Source organism: Eptatretus burgeri, chromosome 12, assembly GCF_056783735.1.
Source record: "Eptatretus burgeri isolate ZD-2024b chromosome 12, Ebu_testis_v1, whole genome shotgun sequence".
Classification (NCBI taxonomy): domain Eukaryota; kingdom Metazoa; phylum Chordata; class Myxini; order Myxiniformes; family Myxinidae; genus Eptatretus; species Eptatretus burgeri.
This window is the reverse complement of record NC_140972.1, coordinates 26,163,165-26,182,877: the sequence shown is the minus strand read 5'-3', so window position 1 is coordinate 26,182,877 and position 19,713 is coordinate 26,163,165. Positions and strand designations below refer to the sequence as shown.

The window sequence follows — 19,713 nt, the reverse complement described above, 5'->3', positions numbered from 1 at the left end:
ATATATATATATATATATATATATATATATATATATATATATATATATATATATATATATATGTGTGTGTGTGTGTAGTCTTGAGTAGGCACTGTACCGATTTAAGAGGTGCTGGAGGTGTAGAGTATCATAGGACAGCATGTTATTTCACTTTCTGGTGAGACTGCACTCGAGGCAGTGGGTGCTCAACTGATAAAGGTATGATGTATGATGATGCATCCTGGCCCTTCGGGTTTGAATGCATGTGTTAGGTTGACCACGTACTTCAGTCTTCTGGCTTGTGGAACAGGCCTGTTGGACTGTGTACTTTGGCGGTGGGGTTAATGTTCACATCCCAAGCTGTTTAAGAGTTTGGATTATTTACCTTTTTATATATAAAAGGTTGAAGCCATGAATGGGTGGTCAGCTGACAAAGTTATGACGATGCATTTTGGCCTTGTGGGCTAAGATGTGTGTTTGTTTGTTCATGTGCTTTAGCATTTGGCCGAATTGTGTGTATATCGGTTTGACAAGCTGTGTAGGACTATCTATTTTGCTCTTAGGGCAGAAGTACATGTCCTTAGCCTTGTTATTCCATTTATTTTTTGTTTTACTCTTTTTTTTTTTTTAAATGAAAAAGACAGTGTCATCAGGCTAATGGTCCCTGATGGTTTGTGTATACCGCTCCTTCCCAATTCCATATATATGCGATGCATGACGCTATCGCCTGGTGCCTAAGGAAGGACGTACTCAGTTTTCACTCTGTTTTCTTGTTTGTTTGTTTCTTTGTTTGTCCAGGCGATATCTCCGCCATCCTTTGAGCTTGGAAGCTGAAATTTGGGGACAAAAGTGAAGATGTGCTTTGGCAAAAATGTTATGTATTATTTTTTGATTAATCAATTAATTGATTAATTACTTAATTATTATCAATTTATTAATTGCATATTTATTTTATTTCTTATCCTGGCAATATCTCGGGTATATTTTAAGCTTGGAAGCTGATATTTGGACATGACAGTGACCAAGTGATTTGGCTAGAAAAGGGTATTTTTGATTTATTGATAAATCAATTAATTGATTATTCATTTTTCCATTAATTACTTTTCGAAAAGTTACAGATTTGGATGAAACAGTGGTGGCTTAGATATGCTATTTGGAAATTGATTGAGAAATTAATTCTTTTATGACTATTAATTATTTATCTTAATTATACAATTAATCAATCATTTATTGGACATCGCTCCCTCCCAATTCCAACTCCATGTGCTGCAAGGTCGTATCGCCGGGCGGGGTGCGGAAATTTGGTCACGGGAAACTTGGTCACGGTAAAATGGTCACAAGGTAATTTGGTCACGGTAAAACGGTCACAAGGTAATTTGGTCACGGTAATTCGGTCACAAGGTAATTTGGTCACGGTATTATTATTATTATTATTATTATTATTATTATTATTTATTATTCACTGCATGTAAGGCCCAAGAGCAGTAATAAACATTTTCATTTCATGGCCGGCGAATATTGTTGGCATAATGACGTATTGACCAAGTTTACTGACTACTATAAAGGAATCGATTCTGTCTCTCTCAACTTTTAAATTCCGATTCCATTATAGTAGTGAGTAAACTTGGTCAATACGTCATTATGCCAACAAGATTCGCCGGCCATGAAATGAAAATGTTTATTACTGCTCTTGGGCCTTACTGGCCTTAAATACAGTGAATAATAAATATATATATATATATATATATATATATATATATATATAATACCGTTACCAAATTACCTCATGACCGAATTACCTTGTGACCGTTTTACCGTGACCAAATTACCTTGTGACCGTTTTACCGTGACCAAGTTTCCCGTGATCAAATTTCCTGTGACCAAATTACCTACATTCCGCCGGGCGCCCCGGCGATGTCGCATGCTGGAGGATTGTTATTTATTTATTTATTTATTTGGCATGGGGGTGGTGTACTTTGAATGTTCCGCTACTTTTTATTTATATTTTTTAAAATCACCTATCACCATGAGCCTTGGTCTTATTGCTAAGGTGCATGTGTATTCATTTGACAATTAAGCTTTGTTTGACCATGTACTTTGGTCTTGGGACTGTGTACACATTCTTTGGTTTGTTATAACGTTTTTTAAAACCTTTTTATATTTATACTTTTGTTTTAAACCAAATAAAAATGCTTATAAAACCATGTAGGCTGATTGATGCTGCGGTTAGCAGTCGCAGCTGACGCTGCATTCGGCTGTGGATGGTTTGTATTTTTAAAACTGGTTTTCGTGTGTGTGTATTTATCACATTTAAGAATATATAAATACACACATGCACATGTTATGCTTCTTTTTGTTCTTGTTGTTGATGTGTCATTAACTACTGTGAATATCTCTTTTGTCTTTAACCTTTTTCAACCACCCTTGTCAATCAAATTAGAAACTGAGATGCCAGCATCATGAGATAACATGTCCAGATGTTTTTGTATACATGAGGGTTCATAGTTTCACTCCCAAAGTTCAGGCCCACATCGCACCACCAGAAGTGTCCCATAAATTAGGGAGTTGGTTTTTCTTGTGGGGCTATTTTTAATATCGAACTTATTTGTTTGTTCGTTTTTTTACTTTTCCCTCTATTTTTTTATTTTTAAACGAGAAAGTGGTCCACGCTGCTTCATGGTCTCCAATTCATTCTGCTCCGGCTACGCAATGAGCACTGATCTAATGAGGGTATCCGAAGGCTGACATACCAATGGGCCCACTCAGCACAAAGCAAAATGGGGATGCCACACAGTGTCGTCACAAAGTCCAATTGCTGGAATAACCATTTTGCTTCTCGCTTTGCATTGGCCTTGCTGTACTAGCATTAAAATGATTCTTGCAATCAGAATGCTGTTGGCAATTCCTTGCAATGAGATTGCATGCCAAGCTAGCATTGTTAGATAAGTATATTGATTGCTCGTCTTCTTGGAGCTGTGAGAATGTACAAGCAGATTACTGTTTCAATGCAAACATTGTGGGTATGCATACTATTATGGACCATATTACATCAGTTGGATAAATGATGAAATCATCACCACCTCGCCCCCCCTTCCCTAACCCCTTCTTCCCTAACCAAAGCCCCTTTTCACTATTTCTTGGCACAGACTGAAATTGCAAAAAGGCTAAACGCGATCATCGCCCAAGTCATCCCATTCCTTTCACAAGAGGTAAGTGTCGACCTGCATGGCCTAACAGCTCTTTTGCCTTGTATCCTGCCTCCCTCCCCACACCTCTTCCTGCAGCCGCCCTTTCTGCTCGCCTTGTCCTGGTGTGCTTTGTCCCGCCTTTTGTGCGCAGATGGTATAATGAGCGTGAGAGATGTCATTAACAGCGTGAGGTCGGCTCTGGGACGCATTGTGTCTTGCTGAACATACCATTCACAGGACTATTTTTGGAGGGTTCCAATTTGCATGCTTTCATTCAGCACTTAGGCTCGAAGGATGGGCTCGCATATTAAGGTTATAATAATTCTTCGGCCAACGTAAACACACCTTGACGCCTTCCAGGTGGTTGTTAAGATGCAGCATTAATTGACAATGTTTGCAAAAAGAGATGTCAATTAAGTTGTTTTTGATAGGAGCAAGGCAGATTTTACATGCCAAGACATTCGTGGTAGTGCTTTATGTGCAGAATATGCATAATATATAATAAATTATACCCGCAAAAAAGGTGAATGGTCGGGAAAAAAGGGGGGGTGGTGGGGGTGGGGGAGAACATTTTATTTGTCTGGTGAACAGGATGTAAACCTTGTCGTTGTTTACTTGAGATGTCTTGGAATTAATGGTTTCCCTTAAATTATTACAACGTTTTACAATCGCTCCAAGAGGGGATGAAAGACGGTAACCTGTAGTGTTAATGGGAGGGGGGTAAGAAAATATCATGGGTAGGGATGGCAGATCACATGAGATTGTTGGCCACCACATGGTTGAAGCCCTGAAAGGAAGGCTGGCATTTCACAATGTCAAGAGGCAATTCCACACATGGGAGAAAAGAAGAACAAAAGAGTGGAGGTGTGCAGTCGCCTGGTTTTTGCGAGTTTCATTAGGAAAGGATTATTGGAAGAACATGTGCATTCTGGACATGCTGAAAAGGGTCAGACGGTTGAGAGAGCAGAGGGAGCTAGACTGGAGGAGAGGTAAAAAAACCACAGAGAAGCCACTGTCCCATCTGCGATGTGAGAGCAGCACACCTTATGCTTCCACCTGACCGTGGTAGATTAGACTAATGTTACGAGTCTTTAGTTTCCACAGAATCCAGAAGAGGCAGATGTGTTGCTGGGGTGCCAGGTCATGGGGGAGAGCAGTACTCCATTGAGCAAACATTCAAAGGCCTTGTAGGCTGTGAGTAGTTCTGATATGTCGAGGAATGACTTGGAACAAAAGAGAATGCCCAGTCTACGGCTGGCTTTGGAGACCAGCTTTGCTTTTTTGGGCAGCCCAGGAAAGTTAATGGCTGATAGGCCGAGAACTTCAATAAACTGTACCTCTTCCATTGGTTCACCATGGATATAGATCGGTACGGTGGGTTAGTTTTTGTTTCAAGAGCGATACCTGCGTGCACTTTTTATAAATTGTCAAAATGACAAATTTTTGAGCGTTCAGATGAGCTCTGATGGTATTCTTCCTATTATTTTTGTTTTGAGTTTTAATAATGTAAAAAGTTTTGTTCATGCTTTGGCAAAACTTTCTTAATGCTGTTTATTCCAGTTTGCTATTTTAAGAGGTACAAAAAGCTATTTTATTCGATCCCTGGTCGGCGGCACTTGTGCTTAATGCTTCAGTACACCACGAGTATGGTGATAACACTCTTCGATAGGAGAATGGAGTCTGATTGGCATGTGGACAGTTGAATTAACGTGGAAACAGTAATGCCTTTGCACATGCTGTTTTCTCCTCCATTTCATGCACGTTGGATGATGCATCGTTCTTAGTCCAGGAATAGGGAGATTTTATAAATTATATTTCCCATTGGTCAATTGGAATTTTCTTTTTAACGCTGTATTTTATTTATTTTTTCCATGTTGATCATTTGTGTAGCAGGTAACTATGAGGTTCAGCTTGTCGCTAGTTGTGCAGTTTAACGTATGATGAGTACCCTTGGTTTTGCAGATAACTGCATCTTTAGCTGTATTTGTACACTAAGCTTTTATGCACACATTTGTTCAAGGTGTTTCGGGGGTATTTCATTTTACCTGCATATGGCTTACAGGGGAGGAAAGACCAGTGACCCCGAAATATCTCGGATTTGACTGCCCCCCCCCCCCCCCCCCGCGGTTGGATTACCATCTCCACATTGGCTTTGGATCGTGGGAGAATTGTCTGTCACTCCGCCATCTGTGAATTTGTGCTACCAAGATGTCTCAGCAAGGGGATTCTTGCGTTGCTCAAGAGCCACTGTGTTCAGGAGCCGGAACCAGCAGAAACGAATTCTGCTAACCTGCCCTCTCCTCGTGCTCCCTTACCCGCAGCACCAGCAGCAGGTGGCACAGGCGGTGGAGCGCGCTAAGCAGGTGACTATGGCTGAGCTGAATGCTATCATCGGGGTACGTGGCCTGCAGAGCCCCCCAGTCAGCGCCGTGTGTATCCCTCTCTTGTACACCTCTTCCGCCCACGCCCAGCCATAGAGACGTCAGCACCTGCAGCGACTTATTCTGGGCTCACTTTTGTAGGGGTTGCTGCGTTTTGCATAGGCTGTGCGCAAGACCTAGTCCGTTGGTTGGGCATTGGTATTGAAAACATTTTTAGGTCTCGACTTTTGGATGTGTGACAGTGCATTGTGAAGGGAGCGATGGTGTCAAGGTGGACATAGGCCGTTTTGAATTCTTTGCAGATTGTTTTTTGTGCCGCTGTACCATCATGCGATTATGGGATCAGAAGTAGCTGAAACCGGTTTCCAAGCCCAGTTCATGAAATCACGTGCTTTGGGAGCTTTGAAGGTGCGAATTTGGCAGTCATGTTTCCTCGTGATTGAGGCTTACAGAATGAACTAGAAATGACTCTCTCACGCTCATTGGGTTGACATGCCTAACTTGATGGTCAGACAGAAGTGAATTAATCCAAAAATCTTACTCTCTGAAGGATATTTGCTCGGGCTTCTGGTTTTTATTTATTTTCATTCTTTCTCTTTTGAAGCATTGTGGCTGTGAATACTCTGCGCTGTTGTCATAGGATACCGATTGCATTTGTGAGGAGAGACCATACTAAAGTCCAGCTGTTGATAAATGTCCACCAGGGTCCACTTTGCCTTTGCTTATCTTACCTCTTCATTTGAGGCAACAATAGGGTGACTTGGAGGTCAAAAGTGGTTTCCCAGAGGTGCCGCAAGCATTTTGTGTTCTTGTAATGACAGAGGTATACGATTTGAAGCTTAATTAGGATTGCTTTCAATTCCCTGCCTACCTTCGTAGAGCAGCTGATGCCTTGCCATTCATCCCCCTCCCCCTACTTCACCCCTACCTACCCACAATGGTGCATTATGCTAATGTGTTGGTTGTTCTAATGACCTGGGAGTGCAGAGTGCTGTTCACTCAGCCACTTTAATTGGTCATTTGAAGGGTCCCTTTTCCCTAATGTTTTACCCCCGCTTTTGGAACGGATCTTTCAAATGATAATTAGATGTTCTGTTGCATTGGAATTAATCCTTTCTTTCTGGAAACCGTCGATAAGATTTGTTACGTCATCCCGTGTTTTCATCGAATATCCTGACCAGACCAAAAGGTTCGATTTGGTATTTGCTCCATGAGATATTTTCAGTCCACGTTTTTATGGCATACGCTCAATTTGCTTACTCTATATTGGAAATCGGACTACCTAGTTGCCGAATCAATAAATCTTGCTAACATTGAAACGTTTTGGGAACCCCTGCATTGTTTTCCAAATGCACGACCAATGTACACGTATATGCAGCCATGAGCAAAGTCACAATAATCTTGCAACATAAAGTATGGAAAAGCCTTTAAATTTGCATCTTTTCAGAGCTTCAGGATAATCTCTATTATCTAAGTCTGCTTAATAGCCAGCTGGGAAAGCTCCATTTTTATATTGGCTTCATTCTCATGTGTTTTGCATGGCCTTGGTCTGTGTACCCGCTGACCCTCGGGCTAACACACTCCTCGGGGAAGCCATAATCTGTAACGGATAATCCGCTCGTCCAGAGGATTACTCAGCCAAAGCCCATCAGTTTGTGCCAGGGCCCAGAGGCAGGTCACGGGTATCAGCGGGTTGGCTGGCGCCATGGTGCGGGAATCGATGAATGGGGTTTCCTAGCACGGTGCGCAGACACTACGATAAGGACATTCTATTATGATATGCATTTCGTGCAACGATTTCCAATAGTCCTGGGTAGCAGAGCTCTCTCAATGAACTCTTGAAAATGCATTTTGTGGGGGAGGGCTGACGGAGTAATTGTGTCCATCATGATGTTTGGAAACTGCATCAATTTTAGACACCCAATGAGCTGGCACTTTCATGAACATTCGCCTTGAACTCTGTATGCAGACACTCAACAAAAAATGACTGCACTTCATTTTCAATGAGGGTAGAGTCTATGCAGGCTGCCTGAGATATGAGTGACCTTCGTGACCCCATTTTGGCTCTATCTGGTGACAGTCATCTCAGGCACTGTCTGGTCTTACACCATTGCCTTTGAAACTATGTGGGTGGCAACGCATTGCCAGCTGTGCTTCTAATTATCAACCATGTTGGGTAATAGTGCGGACATTAAGCTAATGCACAGGCATGATGGGGAGCGTGTCACTTGCAAGGTAGAGCATGATTAGATCCGGCCACCTTAGTGTTTGCGCAAGAGAGTCGCCATTGCTTTAACACCGAGAATTTCTTGTAGATGGCTTGGTGGAATGCAGTAATTGCTTTGCGAAGCACAAGTACATGCTTCAGGCATTATTCTTTATATGATGACACAAATTATCGATGTGGCATTCTTTGCGCTGTGGTTTTTGTTAACCATTTTGCATTCACCGTATGTTGGCTCGAAGGCACTGCACCCCGTCCTTCCCTCTACCTCTAATTTTATATAAATAAACAACATGCTGCTTCGGGAAACACGTGTGTCTGCTGTGTGGCAGAACCACCTGGATCCAATCGAAGGATGTATGCCACATTATCCCATGATGAAAGAAAGCACTTTTTCAGAGTGGAACATGACCTTTGCAAAACTCAACACAACCCACAATCATTATCCATTCTGTCCCAGGCTTGGCAAAGGGGGCTGGTTCAGGTGCGAAAGGCTAAAGGCGATCAGATGCATCTTGGATCAAATGCTACCATTTGTGTATTGCTCGCACTGAATGAGGGTTTCCGATAGGTGGCACCTGGGCGAACGACGTGTGAGTGCAACCGATTTCCCCCTCGAGAAAGGGAAAAAATTGCTGACCTGTACTCACCCAGAGAGTGTTCCACTAACCTGTGTCTGCGCTTCATGTTTGAAGCTTGTTTAATGTAATTGCATGTGCCTGCTGCACTCAGTGGTGCATGTCCTTTGGAGATTTCCCAGTTCTGTGGAGGCCTTAACACTAGTTTTCTAGGCCAAACCAATTAACCAGGCCATACTCTGGTTTGGCTCACTCATTCATTATTCCCAACTGCTGGTGGTGCTGCCATCAAAGAGAAACTCGAGTCATTCCAGTTTGAGGCAATTATCACCACGACAGCCGTTCTCTTGAAGAGGCAGGATGAAGGACGAAAGTAATGCAGATGATGATGATGATGATGATGACGATGCGTAGGAAAGGAGCAGGAATGGAAGGCGGGGGGAGGGGGGGAACCATAAGATGGGTGGAGCACAAGGTGTCGTATAACAAGCGTGGTAATTTGTAGGCGTAAATCAAAAGCAATTTATGTCAACTTGATGATTTTAACCAGTATGATGCCAGAAGTTAAAGGGCCAGCAATTTTCACATAAAAGGAAGTACTTGACACAGTAAGCCAAATTGATAAATTCAAACAAGATTCACATAAATGCCACTTGAGATATATATATATATATATATATATATATATATATATATATATATATATATATATATATATATATATATATATATATATATATATATATATATATAGACTTGAGCAAGTTCTAATGACATCACATGTTATTTTTATATGGAAGAGGTGATGTGGCTCTCACTTTCTTATGGTTCGCAGCTCACATATTCTGTAGCGAACACACAAACCATGAGATCACACATCTATTATATATATATATATATATATATATATATATATATATATATATATATATATATATATATATATATATATATATATATATATATACATATGTATGTATGTGTGTGTATATATATATATATATATATATATATATATATATATATATATATATATATATATATATATATATATATATATATATATATATGTGTGTGTATATGTATGTACACACACGGGGTGTCCACAAATTACCATTCCAATTTCAAACCTTAATACAAAAAAAAAAATAATGAAATGGGATACAATGATGTGGTTACTGCAGGTGAAAACATTTCTTCAACTTTTATTGACTTTGTTTCATTTCCAGATGTCCTCTGTGACACACGCCATCACATTTACTGAAATTGGCATCCCCCAAGAAAAAGCATAGTGTTGCTTGGTGTATAGAGATTAAATCAGCTACACAGGTTCAACAAAGCTTCGGGATGACCTATGGAAGGCAGACACCAGGACACCATTGAGAAAAACTATTCCTGAGTGGCACAAAGGGTTTATGGCTACTGCACTGGTAGCATCCTGGACCCTGGTGTTAAAGGAGTCAGGCTGGCCAAGCACAAGTGGTGAGGATGGTGAACGTGTTGATGAGAGCTGTTCGAGGGTTGTCGCTCAAAGTCCATTCATATTGGATGATGATCTTGACAAATCCTGACAATAAAACTTGGAGAATGTTCTTTCACATGCAGAAAACCGCATTGTTGTATCCCTTTTTTTATCGTTTGAATTTGGAACGGTAATTTCTGGTCATCCTGTTACGTGTATTATTGATTTCTATTTACAGTACGGTATATGTAATCTTTCCCATGAACACAGCATGCATCATGCTTCCTGTAATGCATCCCGAGGCGTGCTTCTTATGGCCTTTTTCTTAGTGCAACTAAAATATAGCACCGTTGATATATAACTAACACCTTGAATTTTTTTTTTCAATAGCATTTCAAACAAAACCCCTTCGAGCAAATTTTTTTTTTTTCTTTCATGTTCATTTTTGAAAAGGGACTATTTAGTCGTGAGTGCGTATTGTTTTGATTCACACACTCGCTGAGGTGATGACCTTGCATATGTATTTATATTTTGATAAATGGCAAATATTTAGATGCTTCACCTTTAAAATATAATGCATGGGTTGGATCATTTTCTTATTGTGGCAATTATAAAAATAAGTAAATAAATAAATAAAATAAAAGTGGAGGAAATAAATAAATAAAATTGTGATTTTAATTTTTATAATTTCGTAATTGTGAGATTTTTCTTTTTAAGTGTTGAGTGCATGTAGCTGTGCACATTTGCATATTTGTGACGGAAGTCTTTGCATCAAAATTGTTTTCTCAAAATCGAAGTGAATTGTTTACATTCACGGTGTTGTGAGAGTAAGTACGTCAATGAAAATAGGTCAAATTGTTTTGGAGGGAAGGGCTTTGGGTAGCAGGTGGAGGATGTGTTGCCCTTTAGCTCTATATCTTCATCTAACCAGGTAATACCTTTCTGTTTTGACTTTTTTTCTGAGCATTCTGTTTTTAAGAAGTATAGGGGTTGAGCAGGCATCAAGACTTCAAAGTAGCATTCCTGTGTTTTTTTTAATCTCCAAGCTGGAAGTTTGATCACGTTTATTTGGAGGACATACTGTTGGAACGGAGGTGCTTACTTGATAACAGTTGTGAACCAATTGATCAAATGCCTCCAAGATTGTTGGTAGTTCATTGACTCAGTAGCTTGTTACACATTGGAAAACCTTGTTTGCAATAGGCTCTCGTTTCAAAACTGTTTATGCAGTTTGATAACCTCAGTTAATTTGTGGAAGCATTTCTGTTGTGCTGCAGCAGTGACAGATGGTACTGCTAGTTTACCTTTGCTGATTCCTCTTTGCCTATTTGTTGAATTTTTTTTTTTTGAAATTTGAATTTGTTCCTTAAATATTCTCTTTTTCTTTTTTCTTCCAGCAACTCCACGCTGTTTACCCCCAGCTGGTTAGTGACGTGTTGTGAACTTGTGAATGGTTTTGCTTGAAAAGTTTACATAATTTCCTTTTGACTGTCTGGCAATAGCCCACAAATTGCATTGCGTCAATCACTTCTGGGTTGCTTTTGCACAGATCTAAAAATTTGATATTCTTGCTATTCAAATACTTTGATCAAATTTATTGGTCCTGTAACATTTTGGATCCATGTTGGCTACATGATGCTCCATTTACCAACTCGTAGTAAAAGCAGAAATGTGACGTCATTAAGTCTGCCAATTCGGAACCAATTTTTTTTTTGGCTGTTGTGGCTGAGCCAAAACGGGGAACTAAGATGACGGTCAACCATATGGAGCTCAGAAAACAAGTGGGAGTATTTTCTTGTCTTTCCAAGCTTTGGAAATCCCCATCTTTGTATGGTTTGGTGTGTGCAGTGCATGATGGGAATCATGATTTTCAGAGTGGTTGCATTGAGGGTGGGTGTTGGAGAGTTGTGGGATGGAGTGAGGACAGGGGGTGGAGGGGTTTGGGGAGAAGCAGCACAAGAGGATAAACAGTTGAGAATTTCTTTTCTTTTTTTCTGTTGCTTGCTGCATGCCCTGCCTCAGCTCTGCATAATAATTACAACTGGCAGTGTCTACTTCAATGGTTTGCGAGCTTATGAGATGGACATTCAACAGCTAGGTCGAGACAGATTGGCAAACGGCATGTGCAATGCAGTGATTAAAATTCTGAGCAAATTATTCTGCATTTTTCACATACAAGGAAAACATGGCAACTTAAAAGTATATATTTGAAAAGTTTTTAGTTTGGTACAACCAAAACCCCAGTTGATTTGTCTTTCATCAAAAATCCTACAATTGAATTTTATCCTTCGCTTCATCCCGTATCTACAGATATATTGTACATGTTTCTCGTCCAATATTCCCACGATATGCATTGGCTGAAATCTATAATTTAATAATTTGGGATTCACACTGGTGCAGTGTTCTGCAGCCTATCTCAAACTGATGAGCGGATTTCCTGATTAAACACATTATATATTTGCTGTGTCATTGGACAAAAATCCTCTTTCCATACCATGTGTTTTGGTGCCTTGCTGAAATAGCGAGTTAAGAACCCTCGGATGACCACAAAAGTTACTGTGCAAGGAACCTCAATGTGGACTTCGTAGCAATGATTCTTTGAGGTTGAATTGGAATCGATGTGCATTTTTATTATCCCAATGCCAAGTCTGTAATCTGTAATGCGAAATCTCAATAAACAAAATCTGGAAACGCAAGTTCTTCGCAGTATCTTTCTTCTATTTTTTTTGTATGCATTGGCTGGGCGGTGGAATGATTTGTGAGCATTTTGCCAACCAAAAGTGCATTGTTGATACGAGATGCAGCTTCTGTGGTGGCTAGCTGCACATTCAACATTCCACTCCTAAACGTCGCCTTTCTCTTGTTGCTGCCACCCTGCCTTATCCCCCCCTCCCTCCTCCTTTCTGCCTCTCCTCCTACTTGCCTCCTTTCAATTCCACTCTTAACCCTGCATCCTTCTTGGTCTTCCTTACCCTGCCCTTTCACCCTCTTTCCCTCTCCCCACCCCTCTCCTCATTTCCTTGTCTTGCCACAGCACCAGCTGCAGGCCCAGCATCTCTCCCACGCACATGCACCACCAGTGCCCATGCCCCCTCACCCTTCGGGTCTGCAGGCCCCAGGCCTGCCAACCATGCCGGGAGGCAGCGCAGGCCCAGCAGGCCTGTTGGTGTTATCCAGTGCGCTCAGTGGACCAGCAGCCGCACACCTCCAGGCCCTCAAGGAAGAGAAGAGCCATGAGGTTGAGCATCGTGGTACGTACTGCTCAATAATGCTTGCACTCGTTGGTACAGTGCCGATTTTACTACTTCTCGGCTGCCTCAAATAATTATCCTGATTAAAAATGGTGCCACAGTCATTAAAACGATTTTGAGTCAAGAAAAAAAAGTGTTCAGCTTAAATTCAGAGATGTAACTAAGTGACAGATGGTGCTGAATATTTACCTTCCTTTGTTGCATTCCTCCTTAAACTTTGCTAGTTAAAGTCCTAATTGTTACTCAAATAATGTTTTGTTGTACTGACAAGCAGTCAAACCACTGAGCCATACAAGCACCTTACTGGTCAGTGATATTCAAGCAGGAGCACTGCACTGCAAGATTTATTTGGGCTTGAGGGCAATAGGATAGTACGAGACTACATTTATCATCCGTGATTAGCAGTGCAGTCTCCTTTCCCTCCTCAACCCAGGGCTCCCCACAACCCTTCCCCCTATTAAACCTAACCCCCCCCCCATTTTCTCATGCAGTTTGACTTGGCAGGCTTCGAGTCCTTGCGTCGTAACTTTTGACACGTGAACACTTTGTTCTTGGCATGCACACAAACCAAATGCAGATGATGGATATTTTTACCGTCAAGTATTTTTACTGCTGCTGCAATGAATATGGTTTTTAAATCAGACTAGAGTGCTGCTAGGGAAAATATATATATATATATATATATATATATAATATTTTGCATCCCAAAATAGTATTTGAATCGTGTGTGTGTTATTGAGGTTCATAGTTGCATGGGGGGGGGGGGGGTTCATTAACTTAGCAGATCTGCATGAGCAACTGAGCTGCTATCAAGTGACCATACCACTTCATCGGATGATAAAAATTCCAGCCCTCTGTGAAGTGTGTTTGGCTTTGGAAAAACTTCTACATTGTTTGAAACACTTTCCTTTGTTACCATTCCATCTCGGTGCACTTCGTGCCATAACAATAACGTCGTAGATGGGATGCCTTTCAAACACTCCAGTTTTCGAATGTTCACATTATAAAGTTTAATCGCGCATTCTCAAACTCTATCTTTTATTTTGAGTCACCGTCCTTTGAGAATTTGGATTTATTTGATAAAATGTTGCTGGGGAAATTTGTTGTAGGGCTTCATGACCACATGGATGAATGAATGAATACTTGGCCAATGCTCGATGTTTGCTGTTTTATGAAATCTGATTCTTGAGACTGTTATTTATTTCATTGTTTTCAGATTTACATTGTTCCTGAGCTAAACATTTGTTCATTTATTTTAATGAAATGAAACTTGTTCGAAGCATTATTCAAACATTTCCTTTTTTTTCTTTTCTTTTCTTTCTTTCTTCCCCACCCCTTCCACTTTTCATATGCTGGGAAAGTAGAGCGGGAACGTAATTCGGTGAGTACAAGCTTGTTTGCATGAATGTATGCCAAGCGGTCGGTGTTTTTTGTTTTGTTAATGACTTGCTTCCAAGAAGATAGCAACATATTTTGGCATCTCCTCAAAAATGATAAATATCCTTCTCAGTTAACTTTGCCCACAATCTGATTTGCATACTGCATGTAAGGTGCTAACACATTCAATGTATACCACAGAGAGAGAAAAATAAAAATTTAATGTTCTTGATCTGAATCATGTAGATAATGTAAGTTTTTGAAATTTCAAAAGTAGTCTTCCTTGGATGACCATCCCAGATCTTTCTGGATCTTTCAGCAAAGCAAAATCTTTGTTGCTTTAAAACAAAAAAAAATGGCAATGCTTTCCAGAATTGATATGGAAATGGTGACTCATCGTATGAGTTTTGTTGCATTCCACTGTGGTTCATTTTGATCAGGTAGCACTGAAGTGTAAGTGGCTGGGCAGCGCTGATTTGTCCTTCTGGTTCCATTGTTGAAAACTCATGACAGGCGATGAAAAGCAACCAACCTCAGAAGTGCTATCACCCAGCCCTTCACGGGAAGGCAAGAAATTCTGGCACAGAATGAAAAGGAAAGGCATCGGAAGCACAAAGGCATACCCGACTGCCTGCTGGTGGGCTGAGACCTCCTTCCAAGCGGTGCGCAGCACTCACCCGAGGGGTCCGGTTCCCATGGATGACTGCCAAATGTAACGCAGGCTGGGCCTATATTCTCATCGGTACATTCCATGGATGTAGAGCATGAGACATGGAACCTCCCACAGCAAGTTAAATCATGAGAAATTGATGCGGCATCACACCTGTCATCTTATACTGATGCCTTTCATATATCCATGCAAGAAATAGGCCAAATCGACATGATATTTGAATTCCTCTTGAACCAGAATGGTGTGTAATTTGTAACAGTTTGACCATCATTTTAGGCCTGATAGCAATCGCAGTGTTGTTTATTTTTAGTGCATCGTATCACAATTTCTGACGAGGACAAGCGACTCTTGTATTGATGTTTAAAAGGACATTACGAAGTTTTCTTCTTTTTTTTTTTTTTTATTTTTATTTTTTTTTCTTCTCGGTGAAAGTCATTCCTGGATTAATCCCTCGGCCTTCCTGTCAGTAGACTATCCATTTACCCCCTTCCCTCAAGCTCGGAAACATTTCTCCCTAATCCACTGCTCTATTTCAAAGACCGCTGCCAAATACTATGACTGTCATGCAGCTGTGATGATCCTTGTTTGCATGAGGCACGTTGCAAGCGGTTTAGCTGTCTGCAGTCATCTTCCATCCTGCTTAGCAGGGCACAGTGAAGGCCAGGTTTGACGTGACCATTGGGCAAGCCGTGTCCCAAAATACCCTGCAGCACATTTTTGGAACGTCTGGTCAGCGGAAAAAAAAGGGGACTTAAGGCTTCTAACATGGTGAGGTGTTGACAGCTGAGCTAAGAGTTTAAAGTGTGTTAAAGTTGCAAATTGTCAGCAGTATTTGCAGGCACACTCCAGCAACGATCGTTGTACATTGCTCTGGCAAAGTGCATGCCGCTTTGTAGTGGCACGTTTATGATAGCCCAAGGCATTTGCTTTTATTTGCTTCACTCCAGCCACGACAATTTGCTTCCTTTAAACAGCTTTGACATCGTTGCTTTATTGTAGAACCAGAAGCAAGAAATTTTTTCCCATCTCGCTACAGACATGGCAAAAACGTAAACGACTTTCCAAACTCTGAGCCATAACCAAGGCTCCGCATTGTTGCTCTTTGTGAAACAGTTGCATTCAAAGGGGTCTGCCTGAGTCAGGAAAGGGTATAATAATGCTGATATTGTCTCATTCCATAATGTGAAAGGGCCATCTATTAAATTTGAGCTTGTCCATGTTGTCTCTGTTGTATTGTACTTTGGTGGAAGGCCATATTCTGATGGATACTATTCTTGAGAGGTTCTCTTGATGTTTGTGGGAGTGCTTGGCTTCCTCTTCCCCGCCACCCCCATGAGTTTGGAGAGCTATGGCTTTGCTAGCACCACTGTCACGGGATTCCTACAAGCCTTGTTAGCAGCACAAGGGCATGTGTGCCAGAAAATTGCTCTCGTTGCTAATGAGCTGCAAAACCTCCCGAGAGCCACTGCAATCTATGGTCGAAAGGCTCCTTCTGAGGCCCACTCCTCTTCGGGTTAGAAGTTGGCATAATGGAGTCATTGTGGGTTAATTAGCGTGGAGACTGACCGGATCATTGAGCTTCCTCGTTAGGATGACGTTTCGAGCCATAGCTGTGGCGGTTGAAGAACCGTCCGTCCAATGCTACATTGGGCAGCAGAGCTAATGGTCTCGCTGTCATATAATCTAGGTTTGTTATGTGACTTTATCATGTTTTTCATCAGTGATGGAAATGTGGGAAAAGCTTCAGCCCATAGTTCCTTCTTCAGCCCATACTGTTCTTATTTTATCACAACTTGCTAATAACTAAGTGCATACACAATTGGAAAGCAAGTAATAACCATTTGATTCACCCAGAGGAACATTTTTGTGGAATATATGTTAAGCAAGATGTCACGAAGGCAAGTTTAGTGTTCCACCACTTTGCGATAAGAGGTGTTCTCTTATCTCCTTTTCCCCCTCTGTAAGTCACTTCATATCAACTGCTTTGCACAAGAAACCAATGTTGGTACTTCAGTATCATGGCTGAAAGTGTCACACCTTCTGGCCTGGAGACTGGGGCACTTTATTGTCCATATGGTCAGACAACGGCCATTTGTGGTAGTGAGAGCAGAGGGAAGGGGGTGTGGGAGGGAGGCATTGCAAATGCTTTTAAGAGAAGCTTTGTTATGACCTGTGAGGAAATTCTTAAAGCATGAGTGTGCATCTGGTATTGTTCTGATCTTTTGAAAGTATTTTGGAATTTCCATGTGCTGCAGATTTGGTGGCACAAAATACAATCTCAAAAAGAAAGTTAACTTTTTAATTTGCAGTAAAGTTGGAATGTTTATGTTTTGATATGTCACAGATGTTTCCCAGGCTGTGGGATGCTTTCGATGAGTAGGTAATTGGGAAAGACAAAAAAAGCAGCCCAGTCCTTGTGGCCTTTGGGAATAGAAGAGGAAAACTTCCTCCATCTCAAGTTGTGCTGACTCACCAAAGCATGGAGGCCACACTGCCCACGCAGGTGTGCCTTTGTGCAGAGGTGAGAAAAACTGGCAGGAAGTGGTTTGGGTCAAAACTAACTCTGTGCATAGAGGGTGTGCTTTGGGCTTTAGAGTGAGGTTTTAAGTGATGCACTTCCGCATTTCCGCAGATTACTTTTGCCTTGTCAAATTCTGCCACACTTTTACATGTCCTGTTGACACGATGAAGTTGTACATGTACAGGTGAAACCTGCATGATATCATTACTTTGCACAGCTAGTATTTTACTGAAATATGACAGGCTTTGGGCCCCAAAACAGAATTCTTGAGGGTTTTGACCTTAATTATATCTGGATTTAAAAACAGAATCATCAACGTCTAAGGTCTCTTACCTTCAATGCTTTCTCAATTTTTTCTTTCATTTCACTTTTACCTACCCTTTGTTTTAAATGAGAAATTATAAATTTCAGACCATTTTTTTATTTTTTGCCATAAGCACCAAACCCACAATTTTCATGATGAAAGCATCTAATAACTTGAAAGTGAAATATTCTGAAAAAAAAATTACATGTATATATATATATATATATATATATATATATATATATATATATATATATATATATATATATATATATGTATGTATATATATATGTATGTATATATATATATATATATATATATGTATGTATATATATATGTATATATATATATATATATATATATATATGTATATATATATATATATATGTATGTATATATATCACACACACACAAACTACATGACCAAAAGTATGCAGACACCCTTATAATTAGTGGTTTCGGCTATTTAAGCCACATCCATTGTTGACCAGTGTATAAAATCAAGCACACAGCCATGCATTCCCCATGGACAAGCATTGGCAGTAGAATGTGCCGCACTGAAGAGCTCATTGACTTTCAACGTCACACTGTCATAGGATGCCAACTTTCCAACAAGCCAGTTAGTCAAATTTCTGACCTGTTAGAACGCCCTGGCCAACTGTAAGTGCTGTTCTTGTGAAGCGGAAACGTCGAGGAGCAACGACAGCTCAGCTGCTAAGTGGAAGGCCACACAAGCTCAAAGAACAGGCAACTGAGTGCTGAAGCGCGTGGCATGGAAAAATCGTCTGTGGTTGTTGCAACACTCACTACCGAGTTCCAAACTGCCTCTGGAAGCAATATCAGCGCAGGCACTGTTCGCCGAGACCTTCAAGAAATGGTTTTCCATGGCAGAACAGCCGCACACAAACCTGGATCACAATGCACAATGCCAAGCGTCGGCTGGAGTGGTGTAAATCTCACCGCCATTGGACTTTGGAGCCGTAGAAGCAGGATGTATATATATATATATATATATATATATATATATATATATATATATATATATATATATATATATATATATATATATATATATATTGTTACGTCTGAGGAGGGGGGTATGCATTCAAAGGGTAATTAGGATGTTTAATTAGGTATGCCATGCTGTTAGAGTTGTACCAGGATCTCCATGTAATAAGTAGCAATTCAGTGGTGATAAGTTGTCTAGTAAATGTCCATTTCTTTAAGGGGGAAATGATAATTGTCACGTAATGAGATATGGAGACGGGTTAGAGTAAGTGTATATGCGTATCCCCTTTTAGTATTCCCTGTAGGCTTGGCGTGACGTAACAGGACAGTGCTGCGGATGGCTCCGCCCCTTGATCACGATTGGCGGAAGGCGACGGCGGAGGTCCAATAAAAGGGCTCGATTGGAAGTGACGAGGACTCGAGTATAAAAATGTTCTGTTCGGGAAAAGAAGAGGAGGAAGAGTGATAAAAAGAAAGCGTCTGGTTGAGGCTGTTGATCTCTGAGCGTGCTCTCGTTGAGCTGGTTCGTTCCTCGATTTGTCGTGTCTCGTGGCCTTGCTGTTCCTCGTGCCTCACCTCGGTTGGCTCTGGAGTTCTGCTGGCTCGGAGTACGGGACCGAACGGCGGGCGGACCTGCCTCCCTCTCCTGCTCGCATCTTGGCGCCAGAACTGGCTCGCTGGAGGCTGTGAGCGGTCTTGGGCCAACATCAGGAGGTCGACACCACCAGGAACAGCACCACGGTGGCTGGTCGGAGCTCACAGGCAGGAAA

General features: G+C 41.0%; 1 protein-coding gene across 20 annotated transcripts in view; it reads left to right on the top strand.

The window, feature by feature from the left end:
* LOC147015283 (transducin-like enhancer protein 4) overlaps positions 1–19,713 on the top strand; it is a 114,098-nt gene that overhangs the window by 10,648 nt on the left and 83,737 nt on the right. For 5 of the 20 annotated variants that reach the window (XM_085849878.1, XM_085849875.1, XM_085849873.1 and 2 more), the window contains 5 exons: positions 3,126–3,188; positions 5,489–5,596; positions 11,210–11,236; positions 12,847–13,063; positions 14,428–14,444. In XM_085849878.1, coding sequence (XP_085706004.1) covers positions 3,126–3,188; positions 5,489–5,596; positions 11,210–11,236; positions 12,847–13,063; positions 14,428–14,444 — 432 coding nt within the window. The remainder of the gene's footprint in view (positions 1–3,125; positions 3,189–5,488; positions 5,597–11,209; positions 11,237–12,846; positions 13,064–14,427; positions 14,445–19,713) is intronic. The other 15 variants (XM_085849892.1, XM_085849883.1, XM_085849879.1 and 12 more) reach the window with 7 other exon arrangements.